This window comes from Tupaia chinensis, unplaced genomic scaffold, assembly GCF_000334495.1.
Source record: "Tupaia chinensis unplaced genomic scaffold, TupChi_1.0 Scaffold147282_1, whole genome shotgun sequence".
Taxonomy (NCBI): Eukaryota; Metazoa; Chordata; class Mammalia; order Scandentia; family Tupaiidae; genus Tupaia; species Tupaia belangeri.
Genome location: NW_006207133.1, coordinates 4,786,203 through 4,798,672, shown reverse-complemented (window position 1 = coordinate 4,798,672; position 12,470 = coordinate 4,786,203). Strand labels below are relative to the sequence as shown.

The 12,470-nt window shown below is 53.0% G+C and overlaps 1 protein-coding gene across 1 annotated transcript in view; it reads right to left on the bottom strand.

Moving 5' to 3' along the window:
* The window catches only part of GLI2 (GLI family zinc finger 2), a 147,493-nt gene that overhangs the window by 69,993 nt on the left and 65,030 nt on the right, over positions 1-12,470 (bottom strand). The window contains 1 exon segment of the mRNA XM_027768712.1: positions 2,489-2,594. Within this exon segment, the coding sequence (XP_027624513.1) occupies positions 2,489-2,594 (106 nt within the window).

Below are 12,470 nucleotides of genomic sequence, written 5' to 3'. Positions count from 1 at the left end.
CCTGCAGCCTGAGGGGCCCTGTAGTGGGCAGAGTGGGCACGGCCCTGTCACCCCAGGGGGACTCAAGGCTGCTGCAACAGATCCGAGGGAGGTGAGAATCAGGAACAGGCATGGAATAAAAGGCAAACCTGTCAGGAAGAGCCCTCGAAGGGACTCCCTGTGGCCAGATCTGGGACAACCTGAGCAACACAACAGTGACAACAGAGTATAACCCATAGAATACTAAGAGTATGCATGTGTCTATGTAGAGATGATATGTAATTGAATAAAGAAATGTGGGGGAAGGGATCACTCTTCCTTAGAAAATAATTCCAAACAATAAATGTGAATGAGGAAAGGACTGAAACAAACAAACAAAAAATTGCCATTTGGCAAACACTACAAATTACTGTGTTTTTTTTTTTTTTGCTATAGGGCACATGCGCTCACCAGAAAGACAGAGAGACAGAGAGACAGAAAGCGAGAAATCACCCCCCAGGAGGGATGGCCACTCCACAATCACTTCTCCATTCTCCTCTCGGGATCTTGGGCACGCACACACATGCACCCAGCATGAGTTTTAAGCCACCGGGTCCGGGACGCGAACCGCGGTCAACTATGTGGGAGTCCGGCAACATAGCCATTACGCTAACTGATGGCCCCTACAAATTACTGGTTTTGGCAAGGACCATCAATCAATATTGATGATAACGGGTGAAAATATGATGAGAAACAGAATATTTACTTATTCTCAAAGTACTGCCCCATAAGATACTTATTAATTTCAAAGGAGAAAACTTTAAAGTGGAGAAACACAGAAGACTCTACCCTAAACAAGCATCTGAAGCGAACCTCTCCAGTGATGAGAAGTACCACGATCATGGGCCCCCTGATACCATGCTGGGGGAACACAGCATCCCTTTGGTGGCAGGAGTCTCCGAAATCTGGATTTACTCCTGAAGCAACTCCAGGCAAACCCAAATCAAACGTGTGTGTGTGTGTGTGTTTTATATAATAACTGGCCAATAGCGTCAGGGTCTAGGAAGACCGAGACTGAGGAACCGCCCTAGGTTAAAGGTGGCTAAGGATGCGCTACTAACTGCCGTGTGAGATCCAGGACTGGACCTGGACAGTACAATGAGACGCTCATGGGCAGTGGCCATGTAGACAAGCTATGCAGGTAGTTAAGGGTACTCCGTTTTGGATTATGTAAGATGTTACCATTTGAAGACCTAGGTGGAAGGTACATAGGAAATCTTTCATGATTTTTACAAATGCTTTTATATACCTAAAATTATTTCAAAGGAAAACAATAATAAGTAAACATTATTTAAAAAAATAAAATGGAAGTCCCCCAGGGTTGCTGTTTTGTGGAGGCAAGGGGTGTCCAGAGACAGGAGCCGTCAGAGGGCTGGCTGCCATACTTCTCGGACACAAGGCTTTGAGTGAGTGTTTTACAAGCATTCACTGGGAGACAACTTCATTCAAATGGGAGACGACAGAGGCAGCTATGCTGGTCTTTAACAGGTGGAGCGCGTGGGAGGTGCTCACTGCTCAGCGAGCACTGACTGTGTACCTGGGACGTGTCAGCTACTGCAGAAAGAAATGAAAAGGAAGCTGGGAGCCTGCGGGAGGCAGGTGTGAAAACATAATTCTGGTGAGACAGTGTGGCAGGAATCCAGGGTTGACCCCCCACTCAGCATGGGAATCACAGTGCTCCCAGGACAAGGTGGCTCCTGAGTTGAGGCTTAGAGGTGGCCAGTGGAGGGGACATTCTAGATGTGCATGGTAGGATCAAGACCGGCCTCGGGACCAGCTAATCCTTTACAGAAAGTCTCCTCCCAGGAAGGTGTGAGGTTGAGGGTGGGAAGAAGGTTAAGATCTCTCTTCTGGAAGGAGGATGGAGCAGTAAGAGCTAAGCCTTCCAGAGTCATAAAGGTCAAGAAAAAGAACTTCAGCCATGGCCTTAGAGGCCCCACACAGGACCAAGTGGGACAAGGTTAGATACTTCGGGACAGCACTGGTGGACGAATCTCTCTTCTGCAGATTTCAGCATGGAATAGGAAGAGGAGGCCCCACAGCATCGCAGGGAGCTCGTCCTCACGGTAGGTGACTGGGGAACTTTTGGTTCAAACTGGGGCACTTGAGAGAGTGCGGGGATGCTCTGACTTATCACACTGGAACAGCATACACTGAAGTCACCTTACTTAGATGGGGTATTTGGCCTAGAGGGGATTCCCACTTCCAGGATGGGAGCAGAGACTCAGTGCACATAGTACACCCAGGGACTGGAGCCTAGGTGAGTAGCGCTGCCTTCTCAGGAGGAACCAGAGAGGGCACTGGTGTTCAGACGTCCCCACGGTGGTGGCCGCTCAGGACCCAGCAGATCAGGGACTCCAAAAAGAAAGACAGAAACAGCGGAGGTGGAGAGGGCTGCACGCTGGGAGCAGCTGTGAGGGCAGGACTGCCAGGGCTGCACGCTGGGAGCAGCCGTGAGGGCAGGACTTACCCGTGCACGCCGTGAACAGAGTGAGGCTCGTAATGGTACCTTCCCTCCTGGTGTCGCATGTCAATCGGCAAGGGCGCATGGAATGGTGGCAAGAGGTGCTGAGGCACTGCGGAGGGGGAGAGAGAAACAGGACTTCAAAAACTCTTCCCCTCCCTTGAAAAGCAATTTTCAAAGGGCTTTAAAGCTCAATGAATTTCAGAGCAAGAGCAGGCAGGACAAGGGGCTCCACGGTGCCGCGCTATCACACACCCACGAAGGGGGATGAATAAATAATCAAAGTCAGCCCGAGAATCCTACATCTTCCACATAAAAGATCCCCAACTGCGCTCTTGACAAAGACAAGCAGCTAAGCACTCTTTGAACTCAGGGAGATTACAGGCAGGGCCATGAAACCGGGCTCGGCCCGCAAATCAGGGCTGACAGAGTCGACAGGCTCCAACTCCGCCGGCTTCTGCCCATCTCGGCCTTGGCTGCGTGTGGCTCCAGCAGCACCAGGCTATGGCATCTGGACGCCGCGGTGCACACGGGTTGGAAATGTTTACCTAGAACCATCTGTGAGGGCAAGGCCCATTCCAGCGGCGCGGCCAGCCTCAGGAAGGCCAGATCCCACCGAGGTGCCTGCTCAGTCTTGCTGGCAGCCTAAAGCGGACATCTCTGTGGATCTGTTAATTCTCCGGCTCTTAATATTAATGACCGACCCATGTGCACTGCGGGTGTCTCCGAGGATTGAAAACGCCGACACGAGAGCATCGGTTCGCAGAGCTGAGTCAGCCTCCTGCCTGCACTTGGCCTGCCCTCAACAAATCCTCATGATAATTGTAGGATGCTCTTCGCTTATTAAAAAAAAAAAATTCCTGGGTACCCTGGAGGCAAACATAATTATAGGCTTTAGGAAAACAAGGCCCTTTAAAAAGTAGTTAGACTGGGAAAAGGGCTAAGAAGTAGCGATTTCTCAGCTCCCCCTCAGTCTGCGAGTCACAGGCCAGTGAGAAGCAGTGTGGAGTCTGGAGGTCTAACTGACTCGGAGAAATGTGGGTGGGTATGTTTCACATATGGATAAGCCAGCTGACTACGAGGCCCGCATAGAAACAGAAATAATGCTGCTGTCTCCATGCAAACAGATTCTGGCACGTGCTGTACACACTATGAATTCTTCCATGTGTATTGTGGGAAAATAAGGCATAAGATTTACTATTTTAACCACTTTGCCGTGCGCGGGTGAGTGGCATTACATACATTCATGTTGCCGTGCACCTGTCATTTCCAGAACATTTTTGTCTTCCCAGGTGGGTACTGGGAAATGGGTACTTGGGTGGGTTCTGAAACTGCACCCACTGAACACTAACTTTCCCTTCCTCTCTTTCCCCCTGCCCCTGGTAACTGTCATTCTCCTTTCCATCTCTATGAATTTCCTATTCTAGGAATTGCATACAAGTAGGATAAGACAATATTTGTCCTTTGCGTGACTGACTTACTCCAATTAGCATAATCTCCTCAAGGTCCATCCATGCTGGAGCTTGTGTTAGCACCTTCCTTTTTAAAGCAAAATACTATTCCATTGCGTGTATGTGCCACATTTTGTTTGTCTATTTATTCATCAATGGGTACTTTGGGTTGACATCTTAATGGGAGGAAACTTGTCTCCTGAAATCTTAGCTTTAACTTTTACATATTCACTTTAATCTTCAAAATTACACAATGCTGGCACTTTCCACTGGGATTGGAACAAAGAAAGCAAATATTTTCACTCTGATGAAATCAATTTGCCAAAGAGAAATTGACTAGTCTACACTAGGCACTGGGGACAGGCCTCTGGCTGTGCTCTCTCTCCTGGAGCTGCTGACACAAGAAGGACCACCCTGACCTTGGGCACAGGTGACCCTGGTGTGCAGCTGTGACAGACACGCAGGTGCTCTGGAGGTCAGAGACCACCCACCATGTGTGTGACTTTGCACAAGTGTCTCTGTTTCTCTTAGTCTCTGTTGGTTTATCTGAACATGCATAACAGTAACTACCCCAGGGTCACTGTGAGAGATGAAGTGTTCATGCAGAGGTGCTCAGCCCTGGGCCTGTGCAGGAAAGAAGCACTCGACAGGTGTTACTACTGACAATGATGGTCATCACCAAGATTCAGGGTCCCCAGAATCCATATTCAGATTATGGCATTACTGGCTGTGGGACAAGGGCTCGTCCTCACTGCAGACCCTGTGGAGGGCCAAGGCCTGGTCTGTTTGCAGACCGGAGACCAACTGGGCTTTCCTAGATCCCCAGGGAGATGGCTAGGGAGCAGTGTCCACTTTTCCAAATGTGCAGGAGACGGCTTTTAAAACATGTGACCAGGAAGATTGGACTACAGCATCGCTGGCCAAATAAAAACACTCTGTTTTGTATATTTATGAATATTTCCCTGCACATCCAGAGGCCCCTGAGGCAACCAGGTTAGGTGTTACTGTGCCATTCCGCAGATGAGAAAATGGAGACCAAAGGAGCTTCAAGGCCTTGGCACAGTCACAAGGCTGAAAAATAACCAGAGCCAGGGAAGAATCCAAGGCCTGGACAGCTGCCTGTGGACTTTTCCTATGTCCAACCCAGAAGCCTGGGTGATCTCACAGGTCCCCCTGCCCTGGCCTTGCCTATGAATTGTCAGCCTTGGTCAAGGATCTTTGCAAATAACAGCTCCTGGGTCCTCACAGCAGGCCCAGGAAGCAGCATCAGCACAAGGTTCCCATGGTGCTCCCCCTGTACCCTGGTATGCCCCGTCCTCCCATTTTGCTCCTGCAGGGGCTGAAGACGGTCGCCTATTGCACCAGAGCCCAGAGCTCCCCACTCCCAGCTGTGAGCCGAGATGTTGATCTGCTCAGGATTTCGAATTGATGCAACTCAGCCAGGTCTGAAAAGCCGTGATGTCTGAGGGAATGAAGTGCTCGAACAGCATGTGCTCAGGAGTTGACCAGGCACACCTGAAAGGGAGGGGGTACCAAAGCTGCCCACCACCCTGCGAGGCCGTGTGCGCGCCTGTCTGTGCGTGCTCACCTAGAAACAGAGCACACCACCCTGAGCCTTAGGTGTAGTTCCTGGAAAATGGAGATTAGAACAGGGTGTATAAGGAATAAGAACAGTGCTATGTGTGTGCCGTACACCTATGCATGTGCACACATGTGATGTGTTTTTGTATGTGAGAGGTTTATGTACATGCTATTTATGTGTATTACTGCATGCATTCATGCAGTGCGTGTCACTGTACATGTGTATGTGTACGTGGGTGGGTGTGAGGAGAGGCCGTGGGTCTGTCAGGGCAGAGTCCCGTCAGGCAGGTCCCTGGGGTGAAGGCTGTGGAAGTACCAGGGGGAGTGGCTTGCTCCTTCCCTAGGCAGGACCAGGCTGGCCCCTCCCACAGGCCCTGCCCGCTGGCCCCTGGACTCCTCGGGAGGAGCCTCAGAACACCTCCGGCAAGTCCTCAGGTCTTGGCGTTGGTGCGGCAGGCAGGCCAGCAGCAGAGGCTGAGTGCCCACTGGGGTAAGGGGTGAGAATTGCAGGCACTGTGGATGATGCCTGTGGTCTCATGTGGCCTTTGTTACTGCATCTCAGCTGGTTTTGCCATCAGCCTTGTTCTCATCTCCATTTTTCAGGAAAAGTCATTGAGGCTTGGAGCGGAATGACTCCACTCGACAGGTGTTATTGCTGACACTTGTGAGAGAGAGCGAGCAATCAGCAGGCAATGGTGACTGGTGACTTTGGTGGTTTCATTCTCGCCTCCATGAAGTCCAGCCCAGCTGCAGCACACTGCAGGCCGAGCACAAGTATCCCAGTACAGGGCAGGTGGTGTTGGCCCCAGGATGGGCCGGGGGCCTAAGGTCAGTTAGCAGGGAAAGGAATGAAAGCCAGATCCCTCTGCCCACCCTCAGAGAGGAAAGCAACCATGCACATCTGCAGGGTGCAGCATGGACAGCAGTCACCACAGGAAACTCATTCATGGGTGTGTTCATTCGTTTACCTCTATCAAGCATTGCCCCAATGCTTGTTCTAGGTCCTGGGATCAGAGTTGTGCAAAGTAGCTGGTACTACAGCCCAGAGGGAGAAGGTGCTGACAAGCCAGCAAAGACACTTCTGTTGTAACGTCATGTCAGAAGGATAGAAAGCTAGGCAGAAACCAAGCAGGCTGAGGGAGCAGAGGAGATTTAGTGAAAGGGTGGAGTTAAGTCAGGCCTTCCTGGAGGAGACAGAGCTCCAGCAGAGGGAAGGGCAAGTGCAAAGGCCCAGCAGTATGGGGCGAAGCGTGTGTGTGTGTGTGTGTGTGTGCACATAACTCAGTGGTTTCCACAAAGATTAATTTGGCTATAGCAGAGATCAGAGGAAAGGTCATCGGTGCTTGGGGCTTGTGGCCGCTGGGAGGTCCTGGGCATGGACTCACCTGCTCTAACTTTGTAGCACGCTGCGTGAGCAGGGTCTGGTGGTGTGGGACGGGGTACACACCAGCTAGGGATGCCTGACTGGCCTGCCACTAGGTGGCCGTGGGACTCCAGCGAAATGGCATCCCTCTCTGGGCAACACATGACCTGTCTGTACAGCAGTGATCAGAGGTATTCCAAGGCCCCTTCCTACCCACGCCCACTCCCAGACAGAGGGCCACTTCTGTTCCACCCCAAACAGGGCACAGCTGGGGCTCTGGGTGTACACACTGCTCTTCCTGGCCCTATGTGAATAGCTCACTGAGCCCACCACCCCCGCCTCAGCCACAGTCGACAGCGCACACAACACACACAGGCTCTGAAGACCAACTTCTCACCCAAGGTAAACTGAGCAACGAACGCTGCCTCTGGCTCATCTGAGGTCTCGGGACCCTTTCAGACCAGAAAGGATCATCCCTACAAGCCCTGGGTGGAAACTTCCAGGGGTGCAGATGCTTTGCTGCGAGTGCCTGGCCAGGCAGAGGATAAGGAATGCCACTTTCGAACTCCTGAGAGAAGGATGAAGACCTGTCCAGAGGCCTACGAGTCACCGAGCAACATGAAAGTAGATGAATGGGACAGAGTGGCCTTTGAGTGGCATTCAGAGGGAGGTCCTTCCACACGCTGTCTTCATCATGGGCTCTTTCTTTAGGGAATAAGAACATTTTTCTTAAACTAAACCATGTCTTTCTGGGAAGGCCGGAAACACACACACTCACACACCATATGCCATTTCAAAGAAATAGCGTTCTTTTCAAGTTTCTGATGAAGAAATTCTAAAATGGGGATTTACAATGGATTGCCCCCTCCCACTACGGAAAAACACACATTTGTTTTCGATCCTGCACAGAAAGACTGACAGCCCGGAAGCTGGGGACAGTGGAGTGACGGCATTTTTCATGAAAACCCTGCGTTCTGTGCTGCAGATTGAATGCCACATGCTCGGAGCCGGCGGCCCTGGGCAGAGGGGACACCGTGTCTGCGGAGCTCAGTGTCATGAGGTCATGCGTAAGAGAGGAGGGCACCAAAATGGGGCAAGCAGAGCCCTGGTCTGAAAGCCTGGCTCAAGTTAATGCCCCATTGATAATGACTCCGGCGAATTACTCTACAGACAACGGGGTGGGGTCAGCACAGAGTTCAGACAAAGAATCTGGAAAACTGGGTCATCGAAACCTGACCAGGCAGTGGCGTCAGCAGCCGAGGAATTCTCCTCGGATGAAGTCATGTGTTGCTGCAACGCTGAGGCACTGCCCCTCTGCTGAGCTCCGAGAGGCCTGGGAAGCTGTCCTGTAGCCAGAGGGGCCAGCGAGGTGAAACTCCACCTCCCAGAAGAGACTGTGAGTTGGGGATGCCTTGGCCTCTGAGCAGTCCCCAGACACTGGCTGAATCTTGCAGTTTCCATGATCACCTGGATTGAGACAGCAGGAGGGAGTCGGCTCGGAGCACATGGACCAGTCTGGGACCAGGGAAGAAGTAAGCCACACTGCCCTAGCACTGACCGACGGAGGGCATGGACAGGTGTCTGGAAGGAGGCCCGGCCCATGTACAAGCTCACCTCTGCAGTTGATGAGGCCCTGTGACAGACTGACGGCCAGGGCTGGCATGGATGCTCCCCTGCTTGGCTAACACACGCACAGCCACCACGCAGAGGCCAATGCTGCGCCCTTGGTTCTAATGCCAGGTTGAGCCCTTGGGTTGTGGAACTGGGACAAAGCAACCTTGTGTGCTTGTGTTGCTGATGAGGGTTCCCAGTGGGTCTGCTCCAGTGTTGTTTGAGCATGAACCCTGGGGGACAGCAACGAGCCCAAAGAGAAAAGTTCCTTTGGAGCAGCCAGTCTTTGTACCTACCAGGCAGCCCCCATGTCAGGACCACAGGCCCAATGACCTGTCCACTGTCACACTGAGTGGCCACTGTGGTGCAGGCCAGGAAGACTGTGTGTCCGTGAGGGCTACTAGCCACTATTCACCCACTGAGGGCTCCCTGAGTGCATTCTGCTGGCTTAGGCAGCCTAGTCCTCTGGAGGCCCAGGCTGGCTCCTCTGAACTCTAGTGTTTGCCACCACTCCTCCCTGGTGCTGTGCCCATGCTGGCCAGGAAAAAACGAGCAATTGGCCTGGGAGTTCTAGTGAACATCACTGTGAATTTTGTTTAGAAGGAAGCCTCTCCCCCACCCCCTTTTACCCTCAGCAGTATCACCTCACCACCACAGCAGTAATTCATTCACCTCTTGGGACAGTCACCGAGGGAGAAGCTCAGGGCAGAAGACGGTGTGACCAGGGCCCAGACTGAAACATCTCACAGCATGGCTGATGCAAGGCTCTTTCTGCATGCGTTCAGAGGATGGAACCGCTTTGTGATCTGATTTCCTAAAAGCAAACCCAGAACTCCCCTCCAGGAAAGAAAGAGGGACTGATAGCCCAAACAAAGCTGTGAGGAGGGCAAGGCTGGGCAGTGGACTGTACTTCCAGCTGCTCCAGGGTACACAGGACGTGGCCTGCACGCACACCTCCACCACCTTGGGCCCGGCCCTGGCCCGAGTCAGCCAAGTAAGAACAGGTGCAGCTCCGGGTAGGACCCTTCAGCTAGAGTGTCAGCGAACTCTCTGTCCCGAGAGAGCGAGGACTGCCACCCTCCATCCCACCCCTAACACCCAGCATAGTGAATCAGGCTGCTTTACCCCTCATGGAAGGAGACTGTGAAGGTGCATCGAGAAATGAAGACTGCTGGTCCTACAGATTAGGCAGCAACTGGCCCGTCATTCTGTACTACAACCCAGAGGGCCAGTGGTCGTCAGCTGGTGCTGGGCCTCGGCGTGTCGGCACGGCCAAGATCTGTTCCGGCAGTTTACGCTGGCTTGTCACAAGTCCCCCAGTGCAGGTCTCTGCTCTCTCCCATTTCTGTGGAGATCCTAGGCCCGTTGGAGCTAATACCTTCCCAGAATATCATGGAAATGACAGCACTGACCCCAAGAAAAGGGACCCTTCCTCCTTCAGCTGCACAGGCCTGATCTATGGACACATGTAATTCAGACATGTCACCCCTCTAACCGGCCATGATCTGCCAAGCATGGCTCCACAGCCTTCTCTGGAATCCACAGCAGAGCTGCCCACTGCCGAGGGTGGAGTGCTCAGTCCCTGCTGACCACAGCTCAGAGGATGGAAGTCACACCCTCAGCCGGCTGGCCTAGACCTTGCCCAGCTCTGGAAGCCATCGAGAACAAAAGGCCCGGTCCCTGCCTGCAGGAGTATACCGGGGGCGGGTCTGTGTAGGCCGAGGCTGAGAGAATGACCCTCGTCAGCCAGGTCCATGTGGCACAGACCGCACAACGGCCCTGGAGTCATGGAAGAGTGGTCTCTGTAGGCCCAGAGCAGCACAGAGGCTCCATGTGAGAAGTGGTTTTGGACTGAGGCCTGAAGAGGTCAGGACTGGGAGACCCAGAAGGATGGGGAAAGGCTTGGGGCAGTGTGGACAGTGAGCTCTGGAGACACATTTGTGACCCGGTGGTGACGTGTGTGAAGTATGGTCACAAGTCCCCCAGTGCAGGTCTCTGCTCTCTCCCATTTCTGTGGAGATCCTAGGCCCGTTGGAGCTAATACCTTCCCAGAATATCATGGAAATGACAGCACTGACCCCAAGAAAAGGGACCCTTCCTCCTTCAGCTGCACAGGCCTGATCTATGGACACATGTAATTCAGACATGTCACCCCTCTAACCGGCCATGATCTGCCAAGCATGGCTCCACAGCCTTCTCTGGAATCCACAGCAGAGCTGCCCACTGCCGAGGGTGGAGTGCTCAGTCCCTGCTGACCACAGCTCAGAGGATGGAAGTCACACCCTCAGCCGGCTGGCCTAGACCTTGCCCAGCTCTGGAAGCCATCGAGAACAAAAGGCCCGGTCCCTGCCTGCAGGAGTATACCGGGGGCGGGTCTGTGTAGGCCGAGGCTGAGAGAATGACCCTCGTCAGCCAGGTCCATGTGGCACAGACCGCACAACGGCCCTGGAGTCATGGAAGAGTGGTCTCTGTAGGCCCAGAGCAGCACAGAGGCTCCATGTGAGAAGTGGTTTTGGACTGAGGCCTGAAGAGGTCAGGACTGGGAGTCCCAGAAGGATGGGGAAAGGCTTGGGGCAGTGTGGACAGTGAGCTCTGGAGACACATTTGTGCCCAGGTGTTGACGTGTGTGAAGTATGAGTCTAGGTGGACACAGTATACACACGGGCTGAGGGACAGCTCTCCTGGGACCCTGGGGGATGAAATGATGTAACACACACACACACACACACACACACACACGAGAGACCTGCAAGCCATGGAGCTCTATTAAGGGCTAATAAAGTCACCTGCAGGGTGTGTTGAATACTGTCACGCCCTCTCCCCCACCCCCAGAGCTCCTGCTTCAGTGTGCCTGGGGCGTTCCAGACAAGTTCCGAGCAATATTGATGAGCTACTGACCAAGAGACCTCACTTGGAGACCCACAGGCCCTGGGACCCCTTCAGATTTCCAGCAGCTCCTATAGCACCGTGTTCCTACTGCACAGGTCCACGCCTACCAGGCACTGCTCGGGCTGCAGAAATGAACGTGGGAGACAGGAGAGGCAGGCAAGCGCCCATGGTCACCACTTGACTCCTGGTGACCACCATGCTGTCCCAGTGCCGGCACTTCCGGTGCCACTGCGAGCGGTCTGTGCATCATTAGGAAAGTAGGCTTTGAAAGCAGCCAGGTGCCTATGCTTTTCCATGCTGCAAGAATGATGGGTCACCAGGTGGCAAGGTGGTTAAGTCAGCTGGATCTCACATGGCTGACTGTGTGGTTCAAGTCCTGGACACTGTGGCTTGAAAAACATGCAGGGTGAGTGCGCGTTCATTCCCGAAATCCTCCAAGGAGGCAAAAAGGGAGGAAAAGAAACTGGTGTGACTATTCTCCATGGTGGTGGGGGTGCTTTCTCACTTTTCCTGTCTCTCTCCAGCAAGCACATGTGCCCTCTAGCAAATTAAAAGAGAAAGAGAGAGAGAGAGAGAGAGAGAACACCAGGGCTGGGAGAAGACACAACATATTTTTCTGCCTGGCTTGAGCAGCTAGTGACACTTTCAAAGGCCATCCCTTCAGGCATATGGAGTCAGATGACCACGTGCTCCTGAGCAGATAAAAAGTCACCAGCCCAAGCATCAGAGCTAGGGAATGCTGACGGAGCGAAGGCTCATGCCCCACCTCCATCTCTCCTCCCCACCCCAGCAGTCTTCAAGGCCCTATACAAATGACACTGTTTTTTTCCAATAAAAGTCACAGGATAGGCTACTTCCAGAGGCCACCTCCTGATGCCAGCCTCCACCCCACAGGAAGCACTTAATGAGAATAATAATATCCTGAATGGCCACTCTATAGCACGCAATTAAAAAGTGCTTCTGTCTCACTTGGGGGAAAAAGGAGGAGGGAAATTAAAATCAGACAGGAAATTCCAACACTGAAAGTTGGCTAGTGTCCGGCGGGCTGGGGCCCAGCCACTCACACCGTCCACCCAGCACCCGCCCCGGTGAG